The following is a 15,556-nucleotide window of genomic DNA, read 5'->3' as shown; positions in this document are numbered from 1 at the left end:
CTTCACCCTACCATTCTTTATCTTCCTCACTGGGACAAATTTATCCCTAACCTCCTGCAAGAGATCTCTAAACATCGACCACATATCCATAGTACATTTCCCTGCAAGAACATCATGCCAATTCACACCCGCAAGTTCTAGCCTTATAGCCTCATAATTTGCCCTTCCCCAATTATAAATTTTCCTGTCCTCTCTGATTCTATCCTTTTCCATGATAATGTTAAAGGCCAGGGAGCGGTGGTCACTGCCCCCCAGATGCTCACCCACTGAGAGATCTGTGACCTGATCCGGTTTGTTACCTAATACTAGATCTATTGTGGCATTCCCCCAAGTCGGCCTGTCCACATACTGTGACAAGAATCCATCCTTGACACACTTAACAAACTCTGCCCCGTCCAAACCCTTGGAACTAATCAGGTGCCAATCAATATTAGGGAGGTTAAAGTCACCCATGATAACAACTCTGTTATCTTTGCACCTTTCCAAAATCTGCCTCCCAATCTGCTCCTCAGTATCTCTGCTGCTACCAGGGGGCCTATAGAATACTCCCAGTAGAGTAACTGCTCCCTTCCTGTTCCTGACTTCCACCCATACTGACTCAAAAGAGGATCCTGCTACATTACCCACCCTTTCTGTAGCTGTAATAGTATCCCTCACCAGTAAAGCCACCCCTCCTCCCCTTTCCCCCCTCTCTATCCCCTTTAAAGCACTGAAATCCAGGAATATTGAGAATCCATTCCTGCCCTGGTGCCAGCCAAGTCTCTGTAATGGCCACTACATCATAATTCCATGTATGTATCCAAGCTCTCAGTTCAACACCTTTGTTCCTGATGCTTCTTGCATTGAAGTACATGCACTTTTGCCCTTCTACCTTAATATCTTTACACCCTTTATTCTGCTTCTCTTTCCTCAAAGCCTCTCTGTATGTTAGATCTGGCTTTACTCCATACACTTCTTTCACTGCTCTATCACCCCGGGTCCCATCCCCCTTGCAAATTAGTTTAAACCCTCCTAAACCATGCTAGCAAACCTACCTGCAAGGATATTGCTCCCCCTCGAGTTCAGGTGCAACCCATCCAATCTGTGCAGGTCCCACCTTCCCCAAAAGAGATCCCAATGATCCAAAAATCTAAAACCTTGCCCCCTGCACCAACTCCTCAGCCACGCATTCAACTGCCATCTCCTCCAATTCTTACAATCACTGTCACGTAGCACTGGCAACAATCCTGAGAACGCCACCCTTGAGGTCCTGTTCTTCAGCCTTCTGCCTAGTTCCCGAAACTCACACTTCAGGACCTCATCCCTCTTCCTGCCTATGTTGTTGGTCCAAACATGTATCGTGACTTCTACTTTCCCTCTCGTACCAGGATGTCGTGCACCCGGTCAGAGACATCCCGGACCCTGGCACCCGGGAGGCAACAGGATATAAGGGTATTAAGGAGTATAAGGGTATAAGGAGAAGTTGGACAAACATTGGTTGCTTTCTCTGGAGTGGCAGAGGTTTAAGGGAGATCTGATAGAAGTTTATGTAACTATTCAAGGCATCAATAGAGTTGAGAGCAGGATCTTTTCCCCAGGATTGGGTGTAGATCTTATTAGAGGGATGCTTTGCCTTCCCTTGCGCCCTTAAGTCCTGGTGGAGTTTTCGGGACGCCGTCAGGTCAAGCTTTGCACCAGTCTGTTCCAAAAAAGTACGAGGATAGGAGCGAACAATTTGGGAAAACATTTAATTGGGTAGAGGGAAATATGATGCCCTCAAGTCAGGAACCTGGGAGCAGATGTTCTCAGTGAAATGCATGGCGTTCTGCATAGGTATGTTCCATCGAAGTGGCAAAAGGATGGTAGGGTAAAAGAACCATGGTGTGCAAAGGATGTAGAAAATCTGGTTATGAAAAAAAGAAAAGTTTACAAAAGGTTCAAGAAACTAGATACTGTTAGAGCTCTAGAAAATAACAAGGTTGCCAGGAAGGAGCTTGAGAATGAAATTAGGAGAGCTAGAAGGGGCCATAAGAAGGCCTTGGTGCCTAATAAGGAAAACCCCATGTCACAGTCCAGTCCGTTGACTCCTCACTTCAGTTAATTTCCTTTTCCCCGTGTTCTCCGGGGCTCCTTGATTAGGGCACCTGATTTTCGTCTGAACCAGATGAAAACTCTGGTTTACATTTACCCAGTGCTGGTCCGTCTCCTGAGCTGTGCAGCAACGCACGTTCTGGGCCGCCGAGAATAGTTGCTTCGGTGCCTGGGGTTGCTTTGTGAATTCTGTCATTTTCGTGTCCAGCTGAGTTTAGCCGGCTGTTTGCCGCTGCTCCGAGCCAAGATACGAATTGTCTGTCATTGTTGGGTTTTGTCGTCACGTGTCCAGCTGAGGAACCCAGGCCGTTTGCCGCTACTGTGAGCCAAAACACTAATTGACTGTCGTTTGAGTTTGTCGTCTCATGTCCAGCTGAGTGTTGCTGGCCGTTTACTGCTATTCCAAGCCAAGATACGAATTGTCTGTCTTTGTTTGGTTTTGTTGTCCCATGTCCAACTCTGAGCCCCGGCTCCGCGTCTGAGTCCAAATCCAGGTTTTGCGTCCCAGTCCGAGTCCAGGCTCCTCCAGTTTGTTGTCCAACGTTCACATCCACGTAAGCACCTAACCTCGCTCTCTGGCCTCCCTGGCAACTATTAATAAACACACTTCTGTTAATGCTACCCCATGGTCCACCCCCAATGCCCCATTGTAACACCCCAAGGCATTCTGCAAGTATGTGCAGAGCAAGAGGATAAGATGTGAGAGAATAGGACCAATCAAGTGTGACAGTGGAAAAATGTGCGTGGAACTGGCGGAGATAGCAGAGGTACTTAATGAATACTTTGCTTCAGTATTCACTACAGAAAAGGATCTTGGCGATTGTAGTGATGTCTTACAGTGGGCTGAAAAGCTTGAGCACGTAGCTAATAAGGAAGAGGATGCGCTGGAGCTTTTGGAAACCATCAAGTTGGATAAGTCACCGGGACCAGACGAGATGTATCCCAGGCTTCTGTGGGAGGCGAGGGAGGAGATTGCTGAGCCTCTGGCAATGATCTTTGCATCATCAATGAGGACGGGAGAGGTTCCGGAGGATTGGAGGGTTGCATATCTTTTTTCCCTTATTCAAGAAAGGGAGTAGAGATAGCCCAGGAAATTATAGACCAGTGAGTCTCACTTCAGTGGTTGGTAAGTTGATGGAGAAGATCCTGAGAGGCAGGATTTATGAACATTTGGAGAGTCATAATATGATTAGCAATAGTCAGCATGGCTTTGTCAAAGGCAGGTCGTGCCTTACGAGCCTGATGGACTTTTTTGAGGATGTGACTAAACACATTGATGAAGGTAGAGCAGTAGATGTAGTGTATATGGATTTCAGCAAGGCATTAGATAAGGTACCTCATGCAAGGCTTATTGAGAAAGTAAGGAGGCATGGGATCCAAGGGGACATTGCTTTGTGGATCTAGAACTGGCTTGCCCACAGAAGGCAAAAGGTGGTTGTAGACAGGTCATATTCTGCATGGAGGTCGGTGACCAGTGGAGTGCCTCAGAGATCTGTTCTGGGACCCTTACTCTTCATGATTTTTATAAATGACCTGGATGAGGAAGTGAAAGGATGGTTAGTAAATTTGCTGATGACACAAAGGTTGGAGGTGTTGTGGATAGTGTGGAGGGCTGTCAGAGGTTACAGCGGGACCTTCATATGATGCAAAACTGGGCTGAGAAGTGACAGATGGAGTTCAACCCAGATGAGTGTGAGGTGGTTCATTTTGGTAGGTCAAATATGATGGCAGAATGTAGTATTAATGGTAAGACTCCTGGTAGTGTGGAGGATCAGAGGGAGTTTGGGGTCCAAGTCCATAGGACACTCAAAACTGCTACACATGTTGACTCTGTGGTTAAGAAGGCCTTCATCAATCATGGGGTTGAGTTTAAGAGCTGAGAGGTAATGTTGCAGCTATATAGGACCCTGGTCAGACCCCACTTGGAGTACTGTGCTCAGTTCTGGTTGCCTCACTACAGGAAGGATGTGGAAACCATAGAAAGGGTGCAGAGGAGATTTACAAGGATGTTGCCTGGATTGGGGAGCATGCCTTATGAGAATAGGTTGAGTGAATTCGGCCTTTTTTCCTCGGAGCGACGGAGGATGAGAGGTGACCTGATAGAGGTGTATAAGATAATGAGAGGCATTGATTGTGTGGATAGTCAGAGGCTTTTTCCCAGGGCTGAAATGGCTAGCACAAGAGGGCATAGTTTTAAGGTGCTTGGAAGTAGGTAGAGAGGAGATGTCAGAGGTTGTTACACAGAGAGTAGTGAGTGTGTGGAATGGGCTGCCGGTGACGGTGGTGGAGGCGGATACGATAGGGTCTTTTAAGAGACTCCCAGATAGGTACAGGGAGCTTAGAAAAACAGAGCGCTATGAGTAACCCTAGGTAATTTCTCAGGTAAGGACATGTTTGGCACAGCTTTGTGGGCCGAAGGGTCTGTATTGTTCTGCAAGTTTTCTATGTTTCTAAGATAATGAATCTCAGGGTTGTATATTGTGACACATATGTACTTGATAATAAATTTACTGTGAACTTTGAACTTTTGGCACATTCATATGTTTTGAGTACAGAAGATGGGTTGTTATGTTGAAGTTGTTTAAGATGTTGGTGAGGCCTGATTTGGAATACTGTGTGCAGTTGTGGTCACCTACATATAGGAAAGATGCAAAGAAGATTGCAAACACAGAGAAAACTTACAAGTATGTTGCCCAGACTTGAGAACCTGAGTTCAAGGGAGAAGTTGAATAGGTTACGATTTTATTCTCTGGAGTGTAGGGGAATGAGGGGATATTTGATAGAGGTATACAAAATCATGAGGGGCATAGATAGGATAAATGCAAACAAGCATTTTTCTACTGAGGTTGGGTGTTACAAAAACCAGAGTCCATGGGTTAGGCTGAAAGGTGAAACGTTTAAGGGGAACATAATAAGGAACTGCTTGAGCTGCCAGCGGAACTGTGGGATGTGGTTCAGTTTTAACATTCAAGAGATGATTGGATAAGCACATGGATGGGAGGGGTATGGAGGGCTATTATCCGGTGAGGATTGCTATACTAGGCATACTAATAGTTCAGCATGGAGAGGTTGTAAACTGGATTTCTCAGACTGGAGGCCTGTGACTAGTGGTGTTCCTCAAGGATCTGTGCTGGGGCCATTGTTGTTTGTTGTCTATATCAGTGATCTAGATGATAATGTGGTAAATCGGATCAGCAAGTTTGCTGATTACACTAAGATTGGAGGCACTGAGAACAGCGAGGAAGGCTTTCAAAGCTTGCAGAGGGATCTGGATCAACTGGAAAAATGGGCCAGACAATGGCAGATGGAATTTAATGCAGACAAGTGTGAGGTGTTGCATTTTGGAAGGACAAATCAAGGTAGGACATACACAGTAAATGGTAGGGCACCGAGGAGTGCAGAGGAACAAAGAGATCTGGGAGTCAAGATACATAATTCCCCGAAAGTGGAGTCACAGGTAGACAGGGTTGTAAAGAAGGCTTTTGGCATCCTGATATTCATAAATCAAAGTATTGAGTATAGGAGTTGGGATGTTATGGAGAGGTTACATTGGTGAGGCCAAATTTGGAGTATTGTGTACAGTTCTGGTCACCTAACTATAGGAAGGATATCAGTCAGATTGAAAGAGTGCAGAGAAGATTTACTAGGATGTTGCCAGGTCTTCAGGAGTTGAGTTACAGGGAAAGGTTGAACAGGTTAGGACTTTATTCCTTGGAGCGTAGAAGAATGAGGGGAGATTTGATAGAGGTTTACAAAATTATGAGGGGTATAGACAGAGTAAATGTGAATAGGCTCTTTCCACTTAGATTAGGAGAGATAAATATGAGAGGACATGGCTTTAGGGTGAAAGGGGAAAGGTTAGGGGGAACATTAGGGGGAACTTCTTCACTCAGAGAGTGGTGGGAGTGTGGAACGTGCTACCATCTGACGTGGTAAATGCGGTCTCACTCTTAAGTTTTAAGAATAAATTGGATAGATCCATGGATGGGAGAGGTCTGGAGGGTTATGGACTGGGTGCAAGTCAATGGGACTAGTGGAATAAAGTTTCGGCACAGACTAGAAGGGCCGAATGGCCTGTTTTCTGAGCTGTAGTGTTCTATGGTTCTATGACTAAATGGGCCAAAAGGCGACTTTCTGTGCTGTGGTGCTCGTGGGTGATGGGGTGGAGATACGCCTCTACCAAAGGAGGTGCACGGTGCTCCTTCCCTCTGTTAACCCGTAGGTCTCCGCTGGGCAAGGTGTAGCACCTGCTTAACCTCCCCCCTCTCAAAATCACGGTCACGTGAAGCCATGTGAGCAGGTGGTGGATGGTCTTACTAGCAGCTGGTGCATATCATAAGTCCTGGTTATGTGACCACTGATATCAGGGCAGACAATCTCTGAAGAGTATTGATAATGTTTGGGGTCACCCGTGTTGTAAAAACACTGCTCAGAAGAAGGCAATTGCAAACTACTTCCGTAGAAACAATTGTCAAGAACAACCCTGATCAAGGACTATGCTCCCAAGTCACACGACAAGGCACATAATGATTAACTCATGACTCTTGAAAGTTGTGATCCGATGGGTTTCGACTGGCGGGAGACTGGGTCTCTGGGCCCCAAAGTGTTTGGGGTTGATGCCTTTGGGTAGGAGTCTCCGCCCAGTGTGTGTTGCCTGCACCGTTCATTGAGGCGGCGAGAGGGGAACTGAGTCCATTAACACTTCAATCAGCTCGTTGGTTGGTTTTGTTCCGAGGTGAAGTTACTGTCCGGGCTCTGGGATGCAGTACCGCGGCCCCTGGCCCCCCGAGTTCTCCTTGTTCGCCCCCAACCCCGTCCACCCCACGCCGTTTTACATCGAGGATATACTGGGACGGGAACGCGTCAGCTCACCGCACCTCGCCGCTCTCCCCACCGTCCTACCGCCTTTCCTTCCCCTGGCACCCGGCTACAGAAGCGGGTTGTATCAGGACGTCAGTCCCGGTCTGGCCCCGCACTTGTACAGGACTTCTCTCCTCCCCAACAGCCCGGCTTCGGGAGAACTCGGGCATCAACTCTACAGACCGCTGGCTGAAGGTAAAGCGCACTGACCGGGAGGGAGGGGGGAGAAAGTGCCGGGCGGAGGGAGGATGAGAGTGAGGAGCGAGAGAGGAGGTAGGAGTTGGAGGGAGAGAGAACGAGGGAGGGAATGGCGAGAGAGGGAGGGAAGGAAAGAGGGGAGTGGCGAGAGTGGGAAAGGAGGGAGGAGGGAGGGAAGAGATGGAGAGACGGAGGGAGAGAGAAGTAGAGTGAGAGAGCGAGATGGTGGGAGGGAGAGGGGGAGATATATATTGGGAGGGGAAAAGAGAAGGGCTGAGAGGGAGAAGGTGGGGAAAGGAGAAGGAGAAAGAAAGGAATTGTAGGAGGAGAGAAAGAGGAACCAAAAGAGATTGGAGAGGGGGCAGGGAGCGAGGGGTAGTTAAAAGAGGAGAGAGAAAAGACTAGAGAGTGGAGGGAGGGAAACACGAAAGAGGGAGGGAGGACAGAGAGAATGGAGAATATAGGAGTGGGAGGGGAAGATAGTGGAGAGGGAGGGAGCGTGGAAAGGAGAGTAAAATGATGGAGAGAAGGAATGGAAGGAAAGGGAAAGCGGGTGATAGGAGAATGGAGAGAGCGGTGAGATGTTGAGAAAGAGGAGCGAGAGGGGAGTGGAGAAATGAAGAAAATGCAAGAAGATGTGGAATAGAGTAAGCAGAGGAAACGAAAAGGCAAGTAATGACAACAATAAGGAAAAGGAATTAATCATGGGAGCGTTAAACAGAACGGCACGGGGACTCGGGAGAGGGAGGGAGAACCACAAACAATGAAACGGTGGCGCGGGAATGACCGTAAAACCAATAACTTGCGCTTAGAATGAGTGAGTGAGAGAGAAAAATACAGATAAAGAGACAGAAAGAGCGTGGGAGAGAGGCACAGAGACACAGTGAGGGAGAGAAAGAGCGAGGGAGAGAGAGGGGGGACAGGGACACACACACACACACACACGCAGGCAGGGAGAGGGAGTGACAGAGAGATACAGATAGACACATACACAAAGAGAGAGAGGAAGAGGCACAGAGAGGTAGAAAGAGAATCAGGGAGAGGGAGAGGGGGGGAGAGAGATACAGAAAGAAACACACAAAGAGAAAGAGTGAATGAGAGAGAGAGAGAGGCAGACAAAGAGAGACACAGAGAATCACAGAGAGACAGAGAGGAAGAGAGAGAAAGAGAGACAGACACAGAGGGAGAGAGAGAGAGTACAGAGAAGATTTACTAGAATGTTACCTGGGTTTCATCTCCTAAGTTACAGAGAAAGGTTGAACAAGTTGGGGTCTTTATTCTTTGGAGCGTAGAGGGTTGAGGGGGAACTTGACAGAGGTATTTAAAATTATGAGGGGGATAGATAGAGTTGACGTGGATAGGCTTTTTCCATTGAGGGTGGGGGAGATTCAAACAAAAGGACATGAGTTGAGAGTTAGGGGACAAAAGTTTAGGGGTAACACAAGGGGGAACTTCTTTACTCAGAGAGTGGTAGCTGTGTGGAACGAGCTTCCAGCAGAAGTGGTTGAGGCAGGTTCGATATTGTCATTTAAAGTAAAATTGGACAGCTATATGGACAGGAAAGGAATGGAAGGTTATGGGTTGAGTGCAGGTCGGTGGGACTCGGTGAGAGTAAGAGTTCGGCACAGACTAGAAGGGCCAAGATGGCCTGATTCCGTGCTGTTATGGTTATATGAGAGATGGAGGGAGAATAAGGGTGAGAGAGCGGGTAAGAGAAGTTGTGTGTGTGTGTGAGAGAGAGAATCCTCGATAGGAGTAGGCTCGTGAGGAAGTGGGCATGGAGGCAAGAAACTCCCTCGTTAGCTCTGCCTGGAAATCCGTGTGTGAATGACAGTTGCAGCGAGAAAGTGTGGGTGTCGAAGATTCGGGACTTGTGCGTTGCTTACAAAAGGATCGAATAATAACGTGTGAGGGGCCCGCGAATGTTCAGTGTGGGGGTTCTGCTTTCTGCGAGATGTCAAACGTGTCAACTCACCCTTGAGTTCTGCCTTGGAAAGAGCAAGTGCCTCTGTCTACCATTGACGGGCTCCCGCCTCGCCCTCCTGTACTTACTTCCCTCACAGCAGGTCTCCCCTCTCCCCTTAGAGTTAATGTACACACGGTTCTCATTCGCTCCGCTATTCCTGAACTTTTCAACCTGGTTCTGATTCTGAATGTAAAACCCCGGTGAGATGCGAGAGGGTTGCAGAGAGGGACCATGGAGTGGGAGTTCCCAGCATACTTCACTACCATTGGCCTGGATAATGGAATCGCCAAATTACCATAGTCACATAACACAGAAGTCAAAGTTCAAAGGAAACTTATAATTGACACACTCACACTCACACTCACACACACACACACACACACACACACACACACACACACACACACACACACACACACACACACACACACACACAGTGCCTGCTTCATTAGGTGCACCTCTATACCTGCTCCCTAATGCAAATATCTAATCAGCCAATCATCTGGCAGCAACTCAGTGCATAAAAGCATGCAGACATGGTCAAGAGGTTCAGCTGTTGTTCAGACCGAACATCAGAATGGCAAAGAAATGTGATCTAAGTGATTTTGACTGTGGAATGATTGTTGGTGCCGTACAGGGTGGTTTGAGTATCTCAGAAGCTGCTGATTCAAGAGTCTACAGAAAATTCCGTGGGAAACCAAATAAAAAATCCAGTGAGTGGCAGTTCTGATGGTGAAGATGCCTTGTTAATGAGAGAGGGAGAGGTCAGAGGAGAATGGCCAGACTGGTTCAAGCTGACCGGAAGGTGACAGTAACTCAAATAAACATGTTACAGCAGTGGTGTGCCGAGGAGCATCTCTGAATTCACAACACATCGAACCTTGAAGTGGATGGGCCACAGCAGCAGAAAAGCACGAACACACACTCAGGGGCCACATCGCTACCTACAGGAGGTGTCTAACGAAGTGGCCATTGAGTGTACGTTAACAACTTGAAAGATACTTGGACTGCTACAAGGACAGGAGAGGTTCAGAGGGCCAGGACACTGAACATAGACCAGCACAGCACAAGCACAGGAACAGGCCCTTCAGCCCACAATGTTGTGCTGTACCAATTAAATTAGTAATCAAATGGCCAATTAAACTGATCTCTTCTGTCCACACAGTGTCCATATCCTTCCATTTCCCTCACATCCATGTGCCAATTGAAATGTTTCCTAAATGTCCCTAATGTATCTGCCTCTACCACCACCTAGGCAGTGCATTCCAGGTACCCACTGCCAATGGCTTTGACACCAATTCTTGAATTCTCGAAAGCCACACTTCTCTCAATTCATCTGCCCACTTTACTTTCAGTGCTAAATATTGTATTTCCTGTGTCATTCCTCTCCTCTTAGTGTTAAAAACAACCTGATCTATCAGAAATGGGTTGTCTGAGGGAATAAGCAATTGGGTCTGAGGCATTTGTTGTCTGACAGCTTTGGTCCTCTCCCCCAGTATTACTGTCTTGGCTAACCCACCCTGGCTTCCAATAGTTTCCCGCACCATGACCCTCGGACTGTGTTGCTCAATGATGTTAAATGACGCATCTCGCTGCATGTATCAATGTATGTTTACAGTCTATATTTTAGTAGCAGGGTGAAAACTTACTGGGGTGGTTTGGTTTTTACTATTCCACACATGGGCTGGTGAGCAAATACAACCTTTCAGAGGAAGGTGAGTACAAATAAGACATTTCGATGGGCCATGTATAGGAAAATTTGGAGGAAAATGGACCTCACACAGGTCAATGGAACTAACTCAGTTCGGCTTAGACGAGTTAGGCTGAAAGGCCTGTTTCTAGGCTGTAATTGTTGCTACCATCAGGGAGGTACAGCAGCCCAAAGACACACATTCAAAGTTTTAAGAACAGCTTCTTCCCCTCTGCCGTCAGATTGTGAACGTTCCCTGAACCCATGGGCACTACCTTACTGTTTTACTCTCTTTTTGCACTATTTAATATTTTTCTATATTCCTTATTGTCACTTACAGTAAGTTTTGTGTCTTTTACTGTACTGTCACAAAACAACACATTTCACAACATACAGGGTCCTGTGCAAAAGTGTTATATATAGCTAGGATGCCCAAGACTTTCGCACAGTACTGCACTAATTTAATGTATTGCATTGTACTGCTGCAGCAAAAAAAAAAACAAATTCCATGACAAATGTGAGTGATGATAAACCTGATTCTGATCTGGGTCTCTATTGTGGACTGAGATTGGAAAGGGGGCAGGGAGAGTAAAATCATGGTTGGGAAAAGGGGAAGGGAGGGGGATTAGTGGGAAGCACCAGAGAGACATTCTGTAATGATTAATAAACCAATTGTTTGGAATCAAATGACCTTGCTCGGTGTCTCAGGGCTGGGTGTGCCTGCAAACGCGCTGCCCCCTCCTTCCCACTTCTAGCACTCCTTCTCTGCCACCTGTCCCAAATCCCTCCCGCAGTGCTCCGTCCTCGCCATTCCCAACATCCTTTGCTCCCGCCAGATTTACAAACTGGCTCTCTGCTCCACGTTGACAAATACAGTACTGTCTTAGGCACCCTAGCTATAGATATGTTCCTAAGACTTTTGCACAGTCCTGTATATCAGTAGCAATAATCATAGAAGACAGAACACTACAGCACGGTACAGGCCCTTGGCCCACGATGTTGTGCCTACCTTTTAACCTACTGTAAGATTAACTTAACCCCTCCCTCCTATATAGTCCTCTATTTTTCTATCCTTGCACCTAATCTAAGGGTTTCTTAAATGCCCCTAATGTATTTGTTTGTACCACCAGCCCTAGCAGTCTGTTCCATCCACTCACCATTCTGTATCAAAAAAAAACACCTCTGATACCCCCCCCCCCCCATAGTTTCCTCAAATTACCTTAAAATTGTGCCCTCTTGTATTAGCCTTTTCCACCCTGGGAAAAAGCCTCTTTCTTTCATTCTTTCTTATTTATTCATTTATTTATTAATCTATCTATCCATCTATTGAGATCCAGCACAGAATAGGCCCCTTTGGCCTTTCAATCCGCGCTACCTTGCAACCCCCTATTTAACCCCAGCCTAACCACAGGACAATTTACAATGACCAATTAACCTACCAACCAGTACGTCTTTGGAATGCGAGAGGAGACCGGAGCGTGTAGAGGAAACCCATGCAGTTAATGACAGAGGAACTCAGCAGGTCAGGAAGCATTAATGGAGAGGAATATACGGTCAACCATTCACTGTGCTACCATGCTGCCCCGGTAGATTTGAGTGAATGGAAGAATAGGGGTGTGGGCCTGAAAGGCCATGGGGAAATAGTCTCTGCCGATCTACTCGCTCCATGCCTCATGTCGTCTTATACACCTTTGTCAAGTTACCTCTCATTTCATTCATTTCATTCACTCCAATGAAAAAATATCTGAAAAATCTGATTCTATTAACTTTATGATTCCTTGATATCGAAGACGATGATGTCCTTAATGAAAGTGGCATCCACCAGTAAGGACCCCCATTACCCAGGACATGTCTCTTCTCATTGCCACCATCAGAGAGGAGCTACAGGAGCCTGAAGACCCATGCTCAACATTTTAGGGACAGCTTCCTTCCCTCCACCATCAGATTTCTGAATAGTCCATGAACACTACCTCACTGTTTTTGCTCTCTCCTTTCATTACTTATTAATTTAATTTTCTTAATATGTATTTCTTTCCTTCTTCCATCACCACTACTGAGACGAAGGCCACTAACGGCAGCTCACCAGAGTCGTCTGTCCTGGGCCAGTCTTTCAAGCTGTCTTCAGGTGTAGCCCGCCTTCGAAGATACTCCCTCTCCCAGGGACGAGGCCTTTGGAGCTTCTGTTGCGTTCTGTAGCACTGGATTTTCACAGGATGGGGTTCCTAGCCCCACGTCCAATCCTCTTCCTCTTGCAGCCAGCCTTTGGACGTGCATGACAAAATGTGCAGATGTTGGAAATCCAAAGCGCGCACACAGCATGCTGGAGGAACTCGGCAGGTCAGGCAGCATCTACAGAAATGAGTTAGCAGTCAATGTTTCGTGCTGAGAACCTTTTTCAGGACTGGAAAAAAGAAGAAAGTCAAAATTTTTTTCCATAGATGGTGCCTGGCTCACTGAGTTTCTTCAGCATTTTCTGTGTGTTGCTTGGCACCATCCATGGCAGAGTATTGTAACTTATAGTTTTTTTTTAATACACTGTGCTCTTGCCACAAAACAGCAAAATTCATGACATATATCAGTGATATTAAAGCTGATTCTGATTCTGTACAACTTTATGACTCTACGACATCAATGGAAGCAGATTCAGCAGATGTCAGAACTCCGTTCCTTAAATCGTTACTCAGCAGCATAGCGGTTGACATGATGCTATTACTCCGATGGTCAGGGCACCAGAGTTGGGGGTTCAATCCCGACATCTTCTGTTAGCCCTCAGTGTGTACTTTCCCTGGGTGCTCTGAATTCCTCTAACAGTCCAAAGACATATTGTACTGGGTAGGTTAATTGGTCATTGTAAGTTGTCCCATGATTAGGTTAGGACTAAATTGGAGTTGTTGGGGGTTGCTGGGCGTTGTGGCTTGAAGGACAGGAAGGGCCTATTCCGAGCTGTATCTCTAAATATAATTAGAAAAAAAAATAAAACCCCCATAGTGTACCCATTTGCAGACCCACCCACAAGACTAATGCCTGGTTCCCCTTTCTCTCTGAGCAGGGTGCAATTTGATGATGTGTGAGTGTCTCAATATTAACTGACAATGCTTCCAACCCTCTCGTTCCTTCCCTGCTTTACTTACAATGACAACTCTCTTTTGTCCAACTCTCGTGGAACACAAAAAAATAAATAAAGCTCGGCCTTGGTAAAATTTGATTTTTTTCGACTATTTTAAAAGTGTAGCTTTGACTATTCTTCCTGTTCATCATGGTTTTTTTTAAAATAAAGATAATATATTTATACATCAGTGATCATCAGTGTTTTCAAAGTTCAGGAAGTGTTTGAACATGGGTAGCTAGCTGCCAAAGGCTGATAGGAACACATTTCCTTGTTACAGGGTAGATTATAAGCAATTATAGCAATATGGTGTCGTTTGAGGCTATTGTGGTTAGCTAGGAAAAGAGGAACTACTTTTGCAGCATTGATCACAGACAGAGACAAGCTGCAGCCTCCTTCTGTAATCTGGTGTGACTCGGGTAACTGCTTCGTTCATGGGCAGTGCAGGTGAAGAGGGTGAGGGTAGTCATGAAAATGTGGAGGGAGGGAAACAATGCACGGAGGTGTGGAGGAGCTTTGGTGAGAAACGTGGGCTCTTCAGAATTTTTTTTAAGGAATTCTGCAGATGCTGGAAATCCAGAGCAACATGCACAATATGCTGGAGGGACTCAGGAGGTCAGGCACCATCTATGGAGAGAAATAAACAGTCAACGTTTGGTCCTGCAGAATTCCTCTAACATCTTGTGTGCTTCTCCAGAAACTCTGCAGTCAAGGAGCCACAGATTCATAGAGTCGTGCAGTATGGAAGCAGGATCTTCGACCCATCTGGTTGATGCCAACCAGGATTCCATTCTGAACTAGAGTCATTTATTCACATTTGCCTCATATGCCTCTAAATGTTTCCTGCTCATGTTTCTGTCCAAGATCCTTTTAAATGCTATTAATGTAACTGCTTGAACCACTTTCTCTGGCAGCGCATTCCGTATACAGACTACCCTCTGGTTGCCCCTCATTCTTTTATGGTCGAAGGTCTCCTGCTTCTAATTCATGTGCTTATGTGCCTGTTCATGCTTGTGTGTTTGTAAGTCCAGATGTGTTTGCATGTTTTGTATGTTGTGAGTGCAAATGTTTGCAGATGCCTGCCCTGCATTTTCTGTAACTGCAACATTATATTCTGCATTTGCTTTTGTCTGTATTACCTCGATAAAATTATGAAGATCATAAGGCTGAGAAGCAGAACCAGACCATTTGGCCCATTGAGTCTGTTCTGCCATTTCATCCCTGTCAACCCCATTCTCTTGCCTTCTCCACGTAACTTTTGACACCTGACTAATCAAGAACCTATCAAGCTCTGCTTTAAATATACCCAATGACTCGGCTTCCACTGAGTGTTGTGAACAGTTTTGGGCCTCTCATCTCAGAAAAGATGTGCTGGCATTGGAGAGGGCCCAGAAGGAGATTCACAAAGATGATTCCAGGAATGAAAGGGTTATCATACGAGGAACCTTTGATGGCTCTGGGTCTGTACTGGACTTTAGAAGGATGGGGGGGGGCGGATCTCATTGAAACCTTTCGAATGTTGAAAGGCCTAGACAGAGTAGATGCGGAAAGGATGTTTCCCATGGTGGGAGAGTCTTGGACAAGAGGGCACTGCCTCAGGATAGAGGGATGCCCTTTCAAAACAGAGATGTGGAGAAATTTCTTTAGTCAGAGGGTGGTGAATTTG

The 15,556-nt window shown here is 46.3% G+C and overlaps 1 protein-coding gene across 1 annotated transcript in view; it reads left to right on the top strand.

Annotated features, from left to right (window-relative positions):
* The first annotated feature begins 6,657 nt into the window (after nucleotides 1-6,657).
* LOC140196114 (hematopoietically-expressed homeobox protein hhex-like) overlaps nucleotides 6,658-15,556 on the top strand; it is a 44,130-nt gene continuing 35,231 nt past the window's right edge. The window contains exon 1 of the mRNA XM_072254822.1: nucleotides 6,658-7,125. Coding sequence (XP_072110923.1) covers nucleotides 6,831-7,125 — 295 coding nt within the window. The 5' untranslated portion in view covers nucleotides 6,658-6,830. The remainder of the gene's footprint in view (nucleotides 7,126-15,556) is intronic.

Source organism: Mobula birostris, chromosome 4, assembly GCF_030028105.1.
Source record: "Mobula birostris isolate sMobBir1 chromosome 4, sMobBir1.hap1, whole genome shotgun sequence".
Taxonomy (NCBI): domain Eukaryota; kingdom Metazoa; phylum Chordata; class Chondrichthyes; order Myliobatiformes; family Myliobatidae; genus Mobula; species Mobula birostris.
The sequence above is the reverse complement of the archived record's forward strand: the minus strand, read 5'-3'. Positions and strand labels throughout refer to the sequence as shown.